Genomic DNA, 21,545 nt, shown 5'->3' with positions numbered 1-21,545 from the left:
GAATTTTGATTTTATGCAAATTGGTCATTAGTCCCCTCAGGCATCTCTCTTCCTGGCTGAAGAGTCCTGTTCTTTAGAGTATTGTGTTTATAATTTTTCACTTGGAAACAGCACTCCATGGCTTTGAAAATTCTTGTTCAACTTCTTTGGCTTTTCCCTATTTCCCTTTTGAAATAAAGATTCACATCTGCAATCAGTAGTCAAGATGTAATTGGATTAATGATCTGGGACAATTATGTTCTCTGGCTTTTTATCTGCCCTGATTATATTGAGTGTTGATTTTTCTTTTCTGATTGATACTGAGCATTGCATTAGCAGATTCTTGGTAATATGTATCACTACCCCATGATCTGTTTCCTGAGCAGCAATGGTCACCTTAGAGCCCCTCATTTTGAATGTGAAGTTAGATTTAAACTTTAGGAGTCTAAAACACCTTTCAGAAATCCAAGTAGCACATACCATTCTTTATCCACATGATTCTCAACAAAACCAAAAAACCAAGGACTGAATATGCATCTAACCCAAAGACTGGTCTTCTGCTTTCAGAATTATATTTAATAATGTAACTAATAAGGACTAGCAGAGAAACAGCTAAATTTTTTCTGTATGAAAAAGTGCATGAAATAGAGGGGATATATTTAGGAGACACTTTCAAAGAATAGATGGTTAACATCTTCCTTAAATCCATTTACAGGCAGTGTTGACATGAGGTCTTGGCATTGAAATCAAAGAAGGAATTGAAAAACGGGATGGCTTAAGACATAGGCTTACACCTAGGGCCTAAGTTCCTTTTTTGATGAGAACAGATCACAGATGATCTGTATTAAAACAAGGTGGGTAAATAGATAGAGAAATACATCTATATACATTATATTCTTGCATACATACAATTGCAGAAACAGAAGAATGAGTCTCATATCCTCTACCTAATTTAGTTTATTGGTACTGATTATTGACTACAAGTTCAGTCCAAGTTGGCTATAAATGAATCCCATTGCTTATGAAATTTGAACTTTGTTTGTTATAAGTATGTCTTAAAACCTTAAAAACTGAATGTTTGCAACTAACAAGGCAGACATCATTGCTTTTAAACAGATGGTGTGTCTTCATTTAGGTTACCTTGTTAATTTCTGATTCTCCATACCTCACTCCTAGTCTCCATCTTCTTGAAGTTGATGCCACTAGTGCAGAGAAGCTCCCATTGATTTTTCTTCTCCTGTTGTGACTGAAACCAGGACTTTAGTCTGGGACCTAAATTGAATGTTTTTCATGGTGGTCAAATTGAGATTTTCCAGAACTAGTAACAGAGCTTTTGTAGTTAAGGGCAAGTTAACTCGGTTTGCACAGGCTTTACAAGGTAATATTTGATTTCAGGATTGATGGATTTCATTTATTTTAAGATTTTGCTTTAAAGTACCAAGGCAATAATATGGTTAATGAAGCCCATTATCGGTAGATTGAATACCAGACTAGCAGAACCTTATCCAGAGAAGTGTGATTTTTAGAATCGTGGAGGAAATATTGACTGTTGTTCAGAAAGTACAAATAGTTCTGGTTTTACTTGCTCTTCGGCAAATAATAGAAGAGCAGACTTCAGCTGCTGAGGCATCTGGCCTGTGGGACATGACTGTTAATTGTGCATGATCAACCAGCTTCATCTGGACACAAAACCAAAACCATGATATTTATTTTCTTCAGTTCTTTGCAGTTTGCAATAGACTACATTTTTTGCATGATGGGTGTGAGTGTGAAATCTTATTGTTGAGTCCAACCCTAACTCTCCCTAGAATTGTAATTAATTTTTTAGTAGTACACACCATATGCCTAATCTGAAAATAGGAAATAAATCATTGAATCACAGAATTATGCTGAATTGGAAGAGACCCACAAGGATCATCAAGTCTTACTCCTGTCCCTGCAGAGCACCATCCCCAAGAGCCACACCGTGTGCCCAAGAGCATTGTGCAGACTCTTACTGAACTCTGTCAGGCTTGGTTCTGTGACAATTTCCCTGGGGAGCCTGTTCCAGCGCCCAACCACCCTCTGGGTGAAGAACCTTCTTCTAATAACCAACCTAAACCTTCACTGATACAACTTCAGGCCATTCCTTTGGTTCCTGTCACTGGTCACCAGAGAGAAGAGATCAGTGCCTGCCCCTCCTCTTCCCCTCATGAGGAAGCTGTAACTGCAGTGAGGTCTCCCCTCAGCCTCCTCCAGGCTGAACAGACCAAGTGACCTCAGTCACTCCTCATGTGGTGTCCTCTCAAGGCCCTTCACCATCTTTGCTGCCCTCCTCTGGATGCTCTCTAACAGCTTAATATATTTCTTATAGTGTGGCAACCAACCCAAGGTCTCAAGGGGGTCATAAAAGGAAATCAAGTTTGATAGTAACAGGATTTTCCTGTCATGAAATCAAGATGGCTGTGAGCATTCATGATGTTGTCTTTCAGGTGTTTTTCAATAATTCCTAGCATAACCTTTTCTGTAGCTTCACCAGGCACTAAAGGGAAACTGTCAGTCCTGTAGTTCCTGGGGTCCTCTTTCTTGCCCTTCTTTAAAATTGTAACAAGGTTTGCCAGCTTCCAGTAAGCTGGAATCGCTTTGGATTCCCAAGACCAATCAAAACATATCAAGAGAGGTTTTGTGATGACATTAACTGGCTCTTTGAGAAGTCTTGAATTAATCCCTTCAGGCCCCATTGATTTGTAGGGATCCAGCTGGAGCAGCAAATCCCACACAAGTTTAGGGTCAACTGGGAGTTGATCACTCTTGCAGTCATAGTCCTCCTGCTTTTATTGTCCTCCACATTTCTGGCCAGCTTCAACTCCAGTAGAGCTTTGGCCCCATGAGTTTTCTCCCTATAGCAACAAGCACCATCTCTGTATTCTTCCCATATCATATTATTATTCCCATATTATATTTAATAATGTCTCTTATTCTAGTCCCTGGAGGCATCAGACTTCTCTGTGAGCTGGGTCCAGTCTGCATATCGAGTCCTCCATTTGCTTTAGAAGGGTGTTTTCCATTACAACTACCCTTCATTTTCCTGTTAACAGAGGGCTTGGTGCAGAGTACAGGTGATGTTGTTTTAGGAGGCCTCACTGTCCCAGAAAAACCTTAACCCACCCCACCAGTAGTCTGGCCTTCTAGTTCCAGAGCCTCGTATGTATTGTGGAAGGTGCCAGTCCTACCTGTCAAATTCTGAGAAGGTGGAGGAACCTTCTTCCTAGGACATGCCCTCACCTGCTTCCAGCCTTCATCTTTAACAGATCCTTGGCTAACAGTCCTTTGACTCATTACCCTGCACGGTTCTGTGTCCATCTGCTTCTCCACTATAATGGAGGTTCATGACTCCTGAGAGTCTTGAGACTGCGAGACTCTGAAAATACCAGTCTTTTTTGCTTGTTTGCTCAAACACAACATAGCCTGTTCACTTACTCCTGTCACTCCTTCATCTGGTGACCAGCTCCTCAAATACAGCTCACCTTCTGCAAAAGAACTGTCAGCCCTGCCTCATGAAGAGGCATCAGGCACTCGTGGCAGCCTCTGACCTGGAGAGCTCCATCTCCCATCAGCAGGTGTGGCTGGCTGGAGCCCCTGACATGGCTGCTTCAGTGAGTGCCACAGCTACAGGTGATGGAGCTTCAAGGCAAATCAACACTCTGAGGAAGCTTGAACTAGTACCCTAATAAGACTGAAGTTTTTAATGTATGAGATGGCTGAAAGAATAGATTCATTTTTAATGTTTCAACTTGTGTTCTGTTCTTTAGAGTACCCGAGTAGCTTTAAACCACCTGGAATCTGTGCCTGAGAAACTGAGCCTGTTAGAAGATCGCAAAGATACTGGAGTGAGAAAGATTTCATTTGACTCTCTCAGTACTTCTAAAATATTTTGGTTAATTAATATTCTCTATGAATGTACAGTTAAGTGGTTTAATAAGATATTTACAGTTGCATATGTACTTATTATATAGACAGAAACATATTGAAATTTATTTTCATGTTTCTATGGATCTTTTTGAAGTTATAAATTTAGTTCTAATTATTAACACTGCTCCATAATGTAGGCAAACACTGATAATGGGGCAGAACAGGCTATGTGTTAATTACTGTTTCAGAATATTTTTATTGAGTGGTAAATTCTGATATTAAATGTTACAAATGAAAATTTTATGATTAAATAAATTATGCCAGTTGTTTCAATTATTAACTTAATGAGTGAAGATGGATGATCTTTACAACTATTTGTTTTGCTTTGACATAATGATTGTACTTGTCACTGACATTCTCAGCACCACTACCCAATCAAGATGTGTTTGGAGACAGTAGGGCATACTGACAGTAGTGGTGACATACTGACTGGTAGTGATAAGCTTCAGATTATATTTTCACTGGCTAAGTGGCTAAGCCCCTGTACTATAGTTATTTTCCATTTATGGAATGTGTGGTTTAATAAAAAAGAATTTGTAACTTCCTTGCACAATATAAATTTTAGATCAGTATTAAACCACAGATCAACAAATGCATAAGGATTTGCATTTTATTTGATACTTAAAATTTCTTAATCTGTGGTTGTCATAAACATTTTGAAACTTGTTAGGAGCATTGTTTATTTTGTGTTCCTGCACGAGGTCATCAGTTAATAATTCTACACCATTCTATTGTTGTCATCATCAACAGATTTGGTAATGCAAGTACTGGTTAAAATGTTTGGGGTTTTTTATGAACAATATTGTATTGTTGAGATGCATAGTTTTAATTTCACATTTCAGGTATCCCCAGAAGAGCTTTTTTCCTCTGACAGAGGTTTGTGTTTACCTTCTGTTTCTACTAAAGGAAAAATTTTGTTCTCAGCAGGCATCTGCAATCTCCTTCCCACTTGCCCTCTCTCTCAAGGGCAAGTAATTTTCTGGTTTTCTCTAGTTATAACTTAGCCAATATTTGTGAGATTGGAATGCAAAATCTTTGGTTTCAATTGGACTCTCCTTCTCCATCATGCTTAATTTTTTAAAGATGGTTTTCTGAAGATAAGTCCCTATCAACACAGTATTTTGTTTAAGAAATAATTTATTATCCTAGAAAGCTAAGCTTTATGCTATTTGCAAATAACATATTGGAATTTTTTATTCAATAACTAGCAAGTTTGTCCCTCAATGTTTTCATAGGAAGGGAGAATGAAAGAGGAAGTAAGTTTTGATAAACCTCTCAGGTTGTCTAGGAGATTTGTTAATTCACGTGAATCATTAGCTAGTCCAGTGAGAAGAATTATTGAAAATACTGGTTGTTCCATATCCTTAGAACCCTTTCTTCTTCAAGTGCTCGTTTCTGTATTGTTGTAATTAATTTTTCATTACAAATTCATTAATTCAAAAAAATTCATTACAGAATTTTTGTTAGAAGGTACGATATTGCAGAAGTTTGGAAAGGGTTACAAGAAGTTTTTCACCAATTAATGATCAGGCCATTTCCATTTTAATCTACATGTATTTTAAGATTATTTTTCTGTACAGAACAGTATGCTTTTGTATGGCCCCTGTAGTTCAGCCTCTGATAGTTAGTACTTAATTCATTCTTGCTGTGGTGAAAATCCTTGACAATACTGGTGTTTACAATAGTCAGAATTTCTAGCTACTTTTCAAATTGTGAAATCATCTAAATCTTTAAATGCATTTCTAGGAGTCCCATTTCCGAATGGAGATGATTGAGGAGAGGTATATGAAGTATAAAGACATAGTGAGTTCTTTGCAGCAACAGCTGAAAGATTCAAAGCAAAGAGTCAGGCAAGTCAAGGTATGTGTGTGTACTCCACTTTTGTGTCCCAATTACTTTCAATCCGTAACATAACCTTACCTTATTAACTCCTAGTACAAGCACAGACTGAAATGATTCACAAATGTTTCTGTTTCATATAGCTACCAAGACTGATGGCATGGCAGGGTATATTGACATGGCATGAAATTTGATGAATTAAGAGTTGTCTTCATTTTAAGTGCCATGTGTACTTTCCAAAAATCTTTCAACTTTCACAGAAAGGTATCTTACTGTGTCTCACTACTCTGAAGTGTTTTCCTGCTTTGTCAAATTGCTGTCTATTTTTTAATTTTTTAATTGTTTTGTTCAATTTTCTCTTGTCCTTTCAAGTAAAAGATATAGAAACCTGTTTCCTCTATAAAAAGGTTGACTAATGTATAAATCACATATAGTAATTTTTCAGTAGTTATTTGCACTCTTTGCAAACGATTCTGTGTGATGTCTCTTTCATACATAAATGAAATCCAGGCAAACAGAAGGGAAGTGATTTGCTGAAGGTCACTCACTGGACTTATAGCAGTGCTGAGCATGAATAACTAACAATACAAATCCAGTGCACTTCTTTAGAAACTTTGCCTGTAATGAGTTCAGCTTTCTAATTATTAACATGCTTTCTTTCCCTTATTAGCTTGTTCATTGTCATATCACTGTCATTGTGATAGCAGCTTACTTCAGCAGAACTATGTTTTCTTATGGAAGTGATTGAAATAAGTGATCAGACCTGAAGAATCATACTAGTATTTCTGCTACATATCTCAATCAAATCAGTTTCTCTGGCAGTGTATCATTCCTGTGTCTCTAAGCAATTGAGCTCAAATCAAGAATCACACAGTCTATCAAAATGATGTGTTCCCCAACTTATCTGTAACTGTCTTCCTTCTGCAAAATGAGGACATACTTACAGCGTCTTTTAAAAAGTGGAAAAGGTAAAATAAATAAAGAATATTTCAGCTTAGTAAGTTGCTATTGAAGGTATTATGTTACTTGAAAGTGCCATCTTGCTCTTCTGTAAGAAAGAATTGAAAGAAGGAAACAGGCACAATCAGTCTGTTGCTGATGATAATCTTCAGTACCTTGAATTTCTCTTCCCTCCACACAAGCGTTACTTAATCAGTAGCTATTGAAATTTGGAAAACATTGAAAAGCTAAGTGGAATGCAATCAGCTGACGGTAGAACATAACATTGTACTAAGCTGACTGAACTTACTGAGCTTGTGTGATTTGAACTCAATAATCAGAATCCAGTACAAAGCTGATTCCAAAACAATTCTCTTTCTTTAGACAACCGAGAGCATTTAATAGCTTCCATTTAGTCAGGCCTAATTGGGTTTTTGCATGACATACAGTACGCTTTGCTGTCACGGCTGTTGCAAATAGAACAGAATGTTCAAAACCAAGTAACAGACGGGTGCTAATCTGATTTCGGTGATCAGGCTAGCTTAGACAAAAAAAACTTTTTAATGCTTGCCTTTCTTACCCTCCTTTGAAACTAACTCAAATGCCTTTTTTTTTTTTTTTTTAACTTTACTGTTTGTAAGTTGAGAGTCTCTAAAATTAACTGCTGGAAGAGTGTAGGTTTGAGGATGACAAAGTTGAATTCTTTCTGATATTTTTGGTTCACACTGTGCACATAGTGGCCCTGCTGTACAAAGTAGACAGATATTTGATAGGTGATAAGAAAATCTATGTTTCTTATAAAATTTTTACATTGATCATTTTAGATGAAATTACTTCTGGAATTAATCTTTCTCCTCTGTTATGTTTTTCTGTCTAGCCTTTCTCATGATACACTTGTTTCAGCTTGCTTGCCAACATTGATCTCAGACAGGCATTATCTAATCTTGTGTCCCAGCCTTTTTTCATTTTAAGGAGGAAAAATTAAACCAAAGTTGAATGTTCCTCTGAAAGCAGGTTTTTTTCTTTCTTGTCATTTCTTTTGTCCCCACTCAATCTTCCTACTCTTCTGTAGTCTTGTCAAATGGCTTTAAAATACCTGTTGCTTAGAAGCCCAGAAAAATCATCATTTCTATTTGTATGTGTTAAGATGGAAGGTTTTCAGTAATAAAAGTAGGCCATAGTCTGGCAAAATACCATCAGCTACAACAATCTTGATTTTTCAACTAAGAAAGGGCCAAATAACAATAGATAAAGATGAAACTGGGAGGAAAACTTATAAACATAATGTATTAAAAGAAAATAACAACAGAAGCAAAATCAAAAGAGAAAGCCAGAGGAAAACTAGAGATAACTGTTTTGATGTAAAGATATAAGTATTTTAGGAGAGTTTCTCTGCCACAGACCATTAAACATCTACTCAAACACAACATACAGATGTAATTTTCAGTGAAACACATGACAAAAGTCACATTCTGTACATTAATATTTCTGTAAAGAGAAAAGCATTTTGTATTGCAGATACTGGTAGAAGCACCTTTCTTGTTTAAGAGCTTTTCTTTTAAAGCATTTCTGCAAGCAGTATGGAAAGACAAAAACTTTTTTTATTCTTTAAAAATTGTTATTGTGTTATGAACACTTTAGGTATTAAGTCTCTCATCAGCACATAAGGGGATTAATATGTATAATTCCCATTAGTCTTAATAGGAGTAAATCCTTCAATGATGAAACAAAAGCTCATTGTATCTCTAAATTAATGTAGAATTATTTTTTTTCTGTTTAGTTTTCAAATCTTAGTATCAGCATGAACAATAAATTGCAAGATGTTTTAACAAAATTCCCTAAGGCTGTCTATGATAAGAATTCAGCAGTAAAATTGTGTGTTTTATGAACTGATGCATTTATTCATTATAACCTCTTCTCATTTCAAGAAACTGAGTAATTTGGATACTAAGCCAAGTTTTTAATCTTATTTTGGATGGTATTGTAACTGGGGACTACTTGCTGCAGAGCTAATAGAGATTTTTCAGGGATTTTTGTTTAAATGACCTTTTTAAATTTATCTTCTCTTTTTAGCTTATAGACCAAATGACTTTCCTCACCAAGAAGCTATGCTATATGGGTTTAGACATAAATAATAACATTGTACTTCAGACTTTATTTAATGGTTTAACAAAACAATTCAAAAGCACTTTTAGGTTTTTTGATATGAGAAATCAATGAACTTTTAAGTTTCCTTAGGGGCAGAGAAAATAGATTTGTATTTATTACTACTTGTGTAACTTCAGTGAATTAGTATGAACCATTCATTAATGAGGAAGTCATCATTCACTGATGTCTGTCCTGCTGATATGGTATGTCCTGAACTGTGGATGTGATGTGACCAGGAAAGAACATCTTTACAACTTGCTATAGTGGTGAAATGGGGATAAAACTTGTAAGCAAATTAATTTGAACCTAACTGCAATACTGAGAATTCAGAGATTCAAATCAGTCTTTTCCAGTGTGTGTGAAATCACAGCATGTGCCTGTATGTGTGCTACTGTATGCTTTTTGTAAAGTTTGCAGATGTTTTATAGTAACAGATAAAATTATTTTTATTTTGTTCCTATAGGATGTGAAAAGGGATGCTGAAATTTCTGATATAGAAGTGGTTGCTCACTCTTCCAGTTGGCGAACTCCAAACAGCTTTTTGTGCAGCTCACCGCTTTCAAGTTCAGGTTGTAAGTATTATATCACAGCAAAAAATCTACAGGTAACTTATTTTTTTGTTCTAAGACCTTTTTTTATTTGAACGAATGAGACACTGCTTCTCAGAAAAGAAGTGCTAGAACCATCCTTTCTGTGTTTTAGTTTTAGATGCTGGATGGATGTCTTTGCCTAGGAAGTACTTCATTACATCCCACTGATAGTTGTTTGGTTTTTTCTTGACTGGGACATACGGTATATTTTTTTGTCACCCAAACCTATGCCAAGGAAAAGGGCTGCCCTTGAATCCTGAATGTCTGCATAATGGGTCATACCTGACTCATTGTTGTGTGTCTTCTGAGGGACCAGAGAGATGTTCTCAAACATGGATTCTTTCCAAGATCTTTCATGTGCACCTGTTAGTATTACGCTTGTGTAATATTTTGACAATGAAAGTTGAATTCACTAATTCTACTTCAATAGTGTTTTTAACTGTTTTTTCTCTACCCACCCTGTGCATATACAACTTAAGTTCATGTGAAGTCATGGGATCTCTGATATGGGTGGGAAATGCTTAATAAAACATAGGACGTATTAGGTCTTGATTGGGTACGTAGGCACACCTTTGCATAAGTGTCAAAAGTAACTTAAAACCTGGGTTTTTAAGGGGTTTTTTTGAGCATATCAATACATGAATATCAAAATACTTCTCTTCAGAAGGGTATCATCTTCCATTTCTTTTCAATATAGCTAGCTTGTGTACTGGGAACCTATTTAGAAAGTGGCATTCTATGTAGTGGAAAGTCCTATTTCAGGCTTCATTGCACAATGAAAACATTGCATCTTAGAGTGAGTGCTTTGGTACATTACTGCTCACCAGTAAGTCCTGAGCTGATCTGATGAGGTTAAAGGCAATTGGTCTATTCTCTTTTCAGAATCTATGAGCTGGAGTTAGTATCTTTCTGCAGAGTAAAACTGATAACAAAATAGGAATAGTGGCAATCACAACAGTAGGAATAAAGCATAGTAGCAAATACCTCTGTATCATCTGTACTTCAGGAACACTTTACCTTTACTCAGAGTTGATTTTATCGTTTTCCCAAACCTCATCTCTGTCAGTATTGCAAATCAAAGCAAAGCTGAGCCTGTTTTGAGTATAGAAAAGAAGTAACTGATGCTTCACAGCATGTCCAGATAAATGGCCTCCAGTAGTCCCTTCCAATCTCAAGAATTCCAGAAGTGATTCATTACAAAAATTTACTGAAACTTGAAAATGCAGCATAAATGTTCCTAAAATATGACAATGTCTTTATACTGCTTATATTAAACAAGCTAGAACTTTGTTGCTTTAAAACTTTTAAATAAATTTTAGGCAGTTTTAAGAGAAATAGGATCCATGTGATCTGAATACCAATCTGATAAGAGTTCTGCATATTTATATTCTGATTCAACTATTTTTAACCAGCACTAAGCACTAAATTTTCTGGAGATAAAAAAAATAAGTGATTAAAAAAAGACAGTGGTGATTCAGTTCACTACTTTGTGCTTATGGCACTAAAATATGTGCATTTCTCCACAGACTTTGGTTTGTGACTGATTTTCACTTTAAGCTGAAACTGATTTCCACCAGTCAAATTTGTATTTTGAAGTTGTTGGTATAGTTCTTGAGGACAGTGAAAATTCTGCAGTGGTATTAGCATTAAGGAGATTTTCCAGTGAGTGGCCAATTAAAAGTCATGATAATCACAAAAACATCATGAACTTTTAATTTCAGTAATGATATTAATTAATTATCATTTGAGACTTTGACAGTGAAGTATAATTTGACATCGTTGCTCCCAAACCTACTGTAGCTTTTAATAAATCTTCCTATACATGTCATCATCTGTTTTCTGTGATTAATTGTCTCCTTCAGAAACAGAAGGATGGATTTTTTTTTCTTTCATTTATCTTTTGGAGCAGTTTTCAAGCCTTTGTGATTTATGTTTCCCCATTCCATCTCTCTTCAATTCATGAAGCCTTAGAGACTGTAGAGTCAATAACTAGTACTAGAAGCTTCCTTCCCAGTGTGGGTCTCCTATGATTTGTAGAGAGCACCTGGAAGAAGAGCAGACTCATTTGATATAATTTAACTTATCTGTGAGGGAGATCATGGTATTTAAGTTTAAAACTGGTTGAAAAAAGAAGGACAAATAATAAGGGAAAACAAATAAGGGAACAACAATATGTTTCCATATATATATATATATATATATATATATATATATATATTTTTATTAAAAAGTTGTCAATGCAGGAAGCAGTTAAAACTAAAGTAATTAACATCAACATTGTGTTTTGTTTCTGGTATAATTTCTGCAATTATAATAGGTTTTCCATTACAAACATATTTTAAAATATGTTGAGGGGACGTGCTTTTGTTTCTTTACCCATTTTCTAAGAAATGAAGATGTTTAAATGAGAATTTATTCTAGATGTAGTTTGCATTCTACAGTATTATCACACTAAAATGGTTGGTCTAGACAGTCACTACTAGTTGTAATCTAAAGAATAATCCTCAGAAACTGTTTTTACTGCCACTGTATTTTCCTGAAATTTTGAGTACAAAAGTCCCTAGAGTTACACATGCTCTGCATTAGCTTTGTGAAATGAGTCCTGCCTTTCTCTTTGCACATTTCATCACTTTGAGGGTTTAACCTGGATGGTTTCCCAGAAACCATATGTCTTAGAGGCTTTCTATTGTTGTTGGGAATTTATGCTCCAGGGCTTCATCATAAGTTGTGATAGACCACACTCTTGTGTCAGCATGGTATGTAGTGTGACTGATACCACAGCTGAATAAAATCAAGTTGTCCTGAATGTAGGCTTTATTATCATAACAATTAACTCTTGCACTGTATCGATGATGCCTGTCTTTATCTCTCTATGTACAGTTTTTAATAAGTTCTTAAGGCTCTTCTTATTTTGGTTATGTATAACTTTTTTTTTTTGGTTATGTACTGTGTCAGTTTTACTGGATCATTAAAACTTGTGCTCTGGATATTCAGTAGGACCACTTTCTTAAATGCTTATGCTATAAAAGAGGCCATTAGAAGAAGGGTATGTTGTATAAGCTGGTAGCCACTTTCCTTCCCTTAATTTTTACCTTTTGTTAAATGTTTGGATATTTGATTTTTTTTCTTCAGCATTTTATTATAAGATATTTTGTCAATTTATATTGTCTGGATTTTGATGCAATACAATATATTTAGAAATAAGCACTATATGTGTACCCTGTTAAGGTATATACACAGTATGACATTGTATGAGCATCTGCTCAGTGTCATGTAGTGACTTAAGTCCATGCTGTTGGTAAACATATTCCTTCACAAATTTTTTTTTGAGAGGTTTGTCTTACTTAAATAAAAATTATGGAAAAATAAATGGAAAATATATCTTAGTGGAATAACCAATTTTTAAAAAATACAGTCTACATTTCTTGTGTATAAGAAAGCTCTTGGCTATGCCTGTATTATAGAGTATTAAAATCAATGTCTCTAGAAAAATAAGTCAGTTTCTCAATTCATAGCCTTATGAATATTAAATATTTATTAACACCATATTACTTGCTGAATAAATTATAATATCATATAATGAAATACACATTTCAAATAAAAACTAATAGTCAGTCAACCAAATCTGAGAATCATAAGTTTGAAAAGGCCTCTAAGATCATTGAGTCTAACTGACTTAATGTGTGATACTGAAGATGCTTAATCACCTTTTTTGTGTGACTTATTTCTAGCACTTATGAAAGGGATGGTTCCTTTGGATGCAAGTGCCACCAAGGAAGATTCTCCTAATGTTGCTGTTAGTGAAATGAAGCTGCAAGCAGAAGGAGGAAAGCAGTAGAATATTTTACTAAGCTACACCAGTTTTCTCTGTGGTAAATTCCATTCTACTTTTCTTTGGTTTTTTGAACAGTGGCAATTTCATCTGCTGTAGGAGTGATCATTAAGGAGTGACCCTTAATGATTCAACAATTGCCAAACACCTAAATGAAAGAGCACCAAGAGTGGTTCTGATGAACTCTTGTGATAATTTAGGTGACTTGTACACAAAAGGCTTTCTGGGATTTTGCTATTCCTTTGTATTTGTTTCTGCAGTCCTCCTAGACTAAATTGATTGTATTCCTGAAATACTGTGAAGTGAAATACCTGTGATCTCTTTGCTATGAGTTCATTTATCCCTATACAGGAATTGTTCTGACACTTGTTTTTTTATTATGTTTAATAACATTATTAATAATGAAAGAATATTCAGAAATTGCCTATTATTATGAGAGAGAGTCATTATACAGTGTTGTGCAGACACATTTGTGATTTTAGGTCCCTCAGTTTGAAAAAAATCATTTAAGGAAGAAGGAAAAAAAAAATTCTCAAAGCGAATGAAAATTCACATCTTGGTTTCAGGTTCAGCATATATTATAAGTTGTCTAGAGTTATTCTTTTGGCCAGAAGAGTTTTATCAGATAGCCTTGGTGAGGCGCTTTAAAGAATCTGAATCTCACCCTTCTGTATCAAGAATGTTGAAAGGCACTTCTATGTGGCTGTGAAAATTTTAAAAGCAGTGTTTAATGTTCATTTATTTATTGTTTTGTCCTGTGTTAGAAAAGATGTGTCATGTTGATTGTAAAATACTGTGGAAATACAGTGTTGCACCCTTGTATTTGTTCAGATATCACTATTCTATATAAATTGGTCATAATTTTACATTACAGTGGTCTCATAGAGCAAATCACAGAAGAATTTTCTTCTGTTTAAGGAAATGCAAGCGTTTCTGATGGTTCTTGTTTTATTCTCCTCTCAGCTACTTCTAGCTGGATCACTGATATAGGGCCTTAAAAGATTTGCCAAAGCTATCAAGAGTACTGTAGCAACATTAACACCATTCAAAGAATTTTGTTTTTCAGTCTTTTATCATATTCAGGAAGCTTGTTTCTTCTCTGAAACGCTGTCATTTTTTAGCACTGTAGGTGTCTCAGGTATAATTCACAGGCCATGATGTGCCATCTCAAAAGAGGACTTTTTTTTTTTTTAATACTCTGATGAAGCATTCTGTAGTCTCAATGGGTGCTCTGGACAGTGCACTTCCTTGACAATCACCTTGTGTTCAACCTGTCTCAAACAGAACAACATGCTGAGAACATCAAAATCAGACACAGAAATGAGAAAAATACTGACTTTATTCTCCGTTCATTTTCCATGAACTTAGATTGCTTAAAATTAAAAAAAAAATTGATTTGGTTAAAAAGTTTTCTTTATCTTTTGTTGTGTATTATGATGTGCATGGTAGTGCTGGCATTGGCTTTTTGCAGACTTCTGGCCCATCTGCTCATTCAGAGGGTCAAGAAAACAAAACACGCACATCCATCTGTTCTGATCTCAAAGGCCATGACAGGGACAGGAAAAACATCAACAAATAAACTTCTACTCTCTACAAAGAGTGTGGATGTCATGAAATGGAGTTTAGCTAAGCTGTAGCTACTATAAACTAAACTTAAGTGGATCCAACATTTATAATTTATTTTTTTTATTAGATCAGAGCAGAGGTGGAAATATGGAAGTTAAAATATTTTAAATGGTTTGGTCTGCTGAAACTTAAAAAACTGAAAAATGAAATGTCACCAGCTTGCAGACTTTATGGTACCTACAAATTCTGGCCAAAACATAGAAATGTCACTTTGAAATATATTATGAAGCGGTAAATCATGCTCTCAAAACACCTCAGGTGGTAACAAGGTCTGGTGCATGGATTGCTGATGGATACCCTAACTGTTTTACCAAAGTTTAAATGTTTTTTTTGGACATGAAAATGCCTGTCGGTATATAAATGGGGCTTTAAGTGTCTTAGCTGAGAAGTAATACCAGAAATAAAATTTCCCTTTTTTCCTAAGAAATTTGTAAAAATCTTACCATTTTAGGTATTTATACATTTTTTCCTGACTTGTAACTTAGAAATCTGAAGTATGTATTCTTTAAACAGGATCACTACTGCTTTATATTGCTAGAAAACTAAAGATAAGCAGTCTGATCTTGCTCACTATTACACTGAGTATTGAATGGAATTATCTACTGTACAGGACAGAAATTACTACTGCATGAATAATTTTGGCTTTAAAACTTAAAGTATATTCAGTGCTTAGTACTCACGCCTTTGCCCATGTAAATGGGTTTTCATCAGTTCTATATCCTTTTATAAAATTTATAAAATTTTATAAATTTATTTATAATTTATAAAATTTTCTAAAATAAAAACACACATCTCTTGTGTGGAAGAACACAAGATATGTCAAACCACACACAAAAAAAATTAAAAAAAAAAATAAATAAAAAAATTACTGAGTAGACTTATGGACTCCAAAACCAGGAAATTCTTTCTTAAATTTACCCTCTTGGCAAGGCAGTCTAGATAGCATGTAATATTTGTCTCTCTTCCACCTTTGATAGAGGTTCATATTACAAAGTGAATTTTGTTTCCTCTTTACTGAGGGCTAAAGTTCCATTCATGACATTATGTGAAACTGTCCCTTTGTGGTTTAAGAAATAATATTTTTTCCATATTGGTCTGAAATAATACTCTTCTGCACAGTTTCAGTTTTTAAAGTAGAAAAGCAGATACTTTTTAAATAAAAACATTTTGTATATTTCACATCTTAAAAATTGCTCTTACTTTTGGTAGCCAAATTTTTTATACTTTAACCCTTTAATAACCTCTTACTCGATTCTTCCCCAAAGCAGTGGTTTTCAGTAATCAGAAATGTGGTATCGCACACACAAAAAATGATGGTTTAAACCTTTGTTCTGTTTAGCGTTTGGTAAATCAGGCAATTTTTTATGTATGTACTAACTACATACAGTCTTTATAAGCTAGTATTAGGCATTTGTTTTTTTAATGCTGTCCTGAAATACAGTGCTCAAATATTGTGCTTTCAAAAATGCATTGACCATTGATTTTAGCATCAAATAATTGTCACATGAACAAGCTAGAAATTTTATGCCCTTCAGTTCTTAATTTTTTACAGCGGACTTGAGAGTACTTAATTACTTTTGAGATTATATTTACTAAATAGACAAAATAATTTATTTTTATTGTGAAATTATGTCATCCTAAAAAGAAATGTCAAAAATAAAAAATAAAATTTTACAGTGCAAAACAAAGCAATTTTCTTACATTTACTTATCAAATTTTTGATGGAAGCCAGTCCTCAGTGATGGTGGAAGTATTCCTTGGATATTCAAAGCTCAGCCATATTTTTACAAACTATTACAGCAAGTTAAATAAAGAAAATACATGAAAAACCTATACAACAAAGAAACTACTATTCTAAAATCAATTTCTGAGCTAAGGAATCTACGTATCAGTTAATGTCTGGCTTGCAAGGCATAGTCTCTCTGCACTGGGTAGCACTGAATGGTTTTTCATTAATGAAAATGCCTTTGAAAGGAAATCACTAGGTATTTTTGTAACACTGATACAATTTTTATGGCTAAAAATAAGAAGTCTGCAGCCTGCATGCATTCTCATATCTATTACATGCTGAAATTTTTTCATCAATTTTTGTGGCACTGTTTGTTACAGTCAAATTTTACAGTACCTATGCTAAACTCTTCATGTTTACAGTGTGTTAGTAACAAATTTATCTCTCTAAGCCGTTGTCACCCCACAGAAGTAATTGATACTGAAGTTCTTGTGAGCTGCAGGTCAATATCTGACAATACAGCTTTGTCAAAAATGGATGAGCAGTAGGACATCACTCAGAGTCCTGTGATTTTGATGTAATTGTAGAATTTAGAAGCAGTGGTAGAGGAAAACTAGCAGTAGAAGAGATGGAAAATAATTCATTATTAAATTAAAATTTCAGAACATTTTTATTCTTGATGCCTTAGCTTAAAAACTGCCTTATAGCTAGTATTTACATCTGAATAAAAGTGATCCCAAAATAAAATTCCATCTTGGATAATTTATTTTTTCATGCTTAACTACTTTCTACTCTAGCACAACTCAACTTTTTACTTGTAAGCATGTTTAAACTGCTGTGAATATGAACTTACTTGCTTTTCTATGTAAATAACTAAATTAGATTTTAAATCTGAAGAATATTTTAGTGCTCTGTACAAGAGTACAACACAGCAAAATCCAATAACCAAGTCATTCAAAAATCTGCAATGCTTTTGGGAATGTTGACAGCAAAAATGAAGGAGATTGCTGTGGTTAAAATCCAGCAACATCCAACATTTATCATTTGTGCTAACAATATTAGCTCTCCTGTTTCTAAAGCTGAAGTTGCACATCTGTCATTTCTCTGGCTGAAACAATGAGATGTTTTTTCTCTTCCCCTAATAATGACAAAATCTGTGAGTGTGAGAATATGCTGTGATGATATTTTAAAATTTCTGGTCATTTTATTTAGGAATCTACCATGTGCCATTTGGAACTAAGTATTTTTTGGAACATGATTGTTAACATGTTTTTGTTAAATTATTACATTTAAAAACAAGAACTGCATAGAGTTATCTCTTTTAGGATAATTTTGCTTTCTTTTTTTTAGGGATCCTTGATGGGTGTTTTGTTTAAGCACAAGTTGTTTTTGAGTAGTCTGTTATTTTCATTTCTCTTCAGACCAGAGTTGTTTCAATCTTAGACTGCTTTTCTCATCTGCCATGTACAGTGCACTAGTGTGTCAGAAGACATACCATCATTTCTCCACCTAGCCTCCATCAATAATTTTGGTAGTTTATGTTCCCATGGAATTCCATTAGTGTTGATGGTGGTTGTTTCTTATAAGCTCTTTTCATATGAACTCTGACACTCTTTTTTGTTTACTAAAATAAATGCTACTTATTAAATGGACTAACATCACGTCACACGCGGTCTCATTTTAAAGAGGCCAAAGTAAATGTCTCTTACTACATTTGTCTAGATTTTCTGATTGCCAGCATTGATTATGCTATCAGTTTGTAGAAGGAAATGGTAAAGGATAGACTTTGCTGCAAAATCCCTGAAATATTACTGATGCAAGGCAAAAAATGAGACTACAACAAATTGAGGACATCTAAGTGCTTAGTCTGGAACCTAAAATACTCATATTACAAAGGGTATTTCTTCAGTGTGTTAATATAAAATCATCTTCCTTATAAACAGTTGCTGACACCTAAAATATTTTTTGAAAGTGACACTAAAATTTGCTAAAGATGATCAAAAGGATTTCTGTGTCACTCACACTGTTAAACAAGCATGGAACTGGGAAACGGCCCAATTTATGTTTCTGGCATGAGGCTCTTCACAGAAACCACCAGATACAGTTTTGTACTTAGTGTGGAAAATGATGAAGATAAGCTGTATTTTGCTGCTGGCCAAGAGAAGAGTTTGCCTCTGTGGCTGTTTGGTGTATGGAGCTCGGTGCATGCACCATTTTTATTGAGGCTTTCACTGCTGGGTGCAGCACTGACAGCACTATTTCACTCAAACAGCTGCAGCCATGAAGACATCATGGAGCTGGCAGAACTTTTGTTACATGTTTTGCCTAACAGAATGTCAACAAGTACCTTGGAGTTGTTTGTTTTGTCTTCACTGGAGCAGTCTCTAGTGCGGTCATAAAGCCAGAAAATGCAGAAACATTTGTTCAGTGTGAGCTACATCAGCGGGGAGGCTCGCTGGCCATGGAACATGAATCCATTAGTATGTTGTCCATTGAACAATTAGAGGTCTATAAATTAACAAAAAACTAATCTACAGAGTTTTCAAAAGTGAGACAAATTATTCTTATTTGATAGTAAAAAAATCTCTGTGAATATGGAAAAATGAAGTATCGAAGTCAAGAAACGCTTCATTTTTCCAGAATGTGAGTAATTTCTTAAGTCTCAGTAGAATGACAGACTAAAATGAAGCTCCTGAATACATTAATCAACAGACATCAATCCCACTTAAAGTGAGGCTTGCTCACTTTGATTTAGACTTAGCTATGTTCAATACTTAGGGAAAGTCCATTATGTGTGCTGTGCACTGGGATAGCAAAGTTGAAATAATTCCACTGGAGGCAGCTGATAGGCTACAGAAGGAATACTGGCTCTTGCAGTGTATTTTAACAAGTAGCTCAAATGTTCAAATTTCTGCTGTGGTATTACATTACCAGAAGAAAGTAACAAATAGAAAAATACTTAGATTGTATGTGAGGGTGTCAATACAATAACAGTGTATTACTGAGGCTTTGAAGGTGTATCATATTTAAGGCTGACATTTCTATATGTGCTTATTAGCAAATGCTGATATTCTATTTTTTCCCCCCGTGGCGCATATGAGAAGAAAATATGTTACTCGCTTTTGATTTCTGGAATGTGTTTCACCATTTCATGCTGGCAGTTGCTATTTAATTTGGGGTTAGGTAAAAAAACAACCATCTAAATTCTGATACTTCATTACAAGCACTACTAATTAAGTTTGTTGATACATGAGTCACTTTCCTCCAGATCTTTTGTTTTCATTTCATTTGAATGAAATACAGTGTTTTTTTCCAGTTAGTGTCCTAAAACTGGAACAAAATTATTCTTGTGAACCAGCATTTTGGTTGGAACATTCCAAAACTAAGATTGCCCAGGCACTTCATACATATGACACTGAATATATTACATCATATTTCCCAGTCAACTATTGTCATTGCAGTATAGTATAAAGTAACAACAAAGAATCTGCAGAACTTCAAAAAATAATATGGACGTGAAGTGTTTCTGTGCTGGTGTGAAGTCAGAAAGGTCTGTTTAATATTCTAAACCATATTGCATTGGCTAATGTGATAGAAATAGGCACAGTGGAATGAAGTTCCTCAATATTGTATTTCTTGAGATAAAATCCTTGAATGTTTAGCAAGGAGTCCAACTCTTTGTACATGTTGAAGTTCACCTTACTGTAGTAACCAGAACTATTGCAATTTCCTTCAGACTTGATTTCTGAAATGTAAAGGTGTGTTCAAAACTTCTAATAGCTGTATAGGTATTGGGTACATCCTGCCCACATAATTATGTCTCTTTCTTATAGACATTGACATATATAAACATGTTCATACAGTGTAAAATTTTACTGCTCGAAAAGAAAGATTTCCCTTTATGCTTGGAAATCCTGACTGCAGTAAAGGTAGCAGAGGCCTTATCTGTAGTATCAGTGGAGTTAAAATTTTGTGCTGAGTTTTAGAAAATGGGAGAGAAATATTTTATTTGTCTATTTTTTCATTGCATTCTGCAAGTCTGCAATATGTGTTGGTGTGATGAACAACAAATGTTTGCTGAAAAATACATGATCTTATAAAAATCATATGGTAGCAAACTCCAAAAACACTTGGGATAATCTGACACGATCTCATTTTTAATTTTTTTCAGAATTTGAGAAATGAGATTTCAAGTTCATTTAGGTTCCTTTTTTTTTCCAAGAAAAGTAAATCAAAATTAGTTATATAATGAAAACCATAGTACTTCTAAATAACATCAATCCAAGCTTAAGGAATTTGAAAAATTCTGAGTTGCAGCTCTTTGTTCTACTTTAAAGTGGTGTACTACACCTTTTCAAAATAATGAAGTCATCTCCAAGGAGAGATGGTTCATCTGTTATATGTATCAATTGTATTTCACCCTCATGACTAAATGTTTTGTTTCATATCAGTTTTTTAACTGATCTAGTAATTCAATGAGTACCCCAATGGGGACTTCTATGTGTGTAGGGAGAAGCTGATTGTATCTTACATTTCAATTTCAGCACTATTAGTATTCTTTTTTAACAAAAGACTCATGGAATAAAACCAGTTTTTACTTTTTTGTCCTATGATATTTTTATTCCAAGATAGCTTCACAAGGTATTTGCATTCTATTTCTTCCATTATCTGCCATCTTCAAGGAGGAAAGAAATCTAACTTGACTATCTTGAGAAGTAAGTAATGAATTTATAAAATCTAGAGTCATAGAATTATTTAGATTGGAAAAAACCTTTTAGATCAAGTTCAGCCAAACTACTGCTTCACTATTACTTCCTGGAAATGTCATGGATGCACATAAAACTAAGTCTGTAGGTTGGGTTTTCAGAACACCACATGCAGGTTTAGGAATCATGCATTGTAGAAATTTAAA

General features: G+C 34.6%; 1 protein-coding gene across 20 annotated transcripts in view; it reads left to right on the top strand.

Moving 5' to 3' along the window:
* Window positions 1-21,545, top strand: part of CEP128 (centrosomal protein 128) — a 210,430-nt gene that overhangs the window by 78,540 nt on the left and 110,345 nt on the right. For 7 of the 20 annotated variants that reach the window (XM_086893509.1, XM_086893512.1, XM_086893513.1 and 4 more), the window contains 4 exons: window positions 3,771-3,848; window positions 5,677-5,790; window positions 9,320-9,428; window positions 13,178-15,331. In XM_086893509.1, the coding sequence (XP_086749635.1) occupies window positions 3,771-3,848; window positions 5,677-5,790; window positions 9,320-9,428; window positions 13,178-13,284 (408 nt within the window). In that variant the 3' untranslated portion in view covers window positions 13,285-15,331. Of the gene's footprint in view, window positions 1-694; window positions 834-3,770; window positions 3,849-4,772; window positions 4,807-5,676; window positions 5,791-9,319; window positions 9,429-13,177; window positions 15,332-21,545 lie in introns of those variants that run through there. The other 13 variants (XR_015288184.1, XR_015288190.1, XR_015288191.1 and 10 more) reach the window with 9 other exon arrangements.

The sequence above is a fragment of the Cyanistes caeruleus genome, chromosome 6 (genome assembly GCF_971803275.1).
Source record: "Cyanistes caeruleus chromosome 6, bCyaCae1.hap1.1, whole genome shotgun sequence".
NCBI classification, from domain to species: domain Eukaryota; kingdom Metazoa; phylum Chordata; class Aves; order Passeriformes; family Paridae; genus Cyanistes; species Cyanistes caeruleus.
Note: the sequence above shows the minus strand (reverse complement) of the source record. Positions and strands in the feature narration are given on the sequence as shown.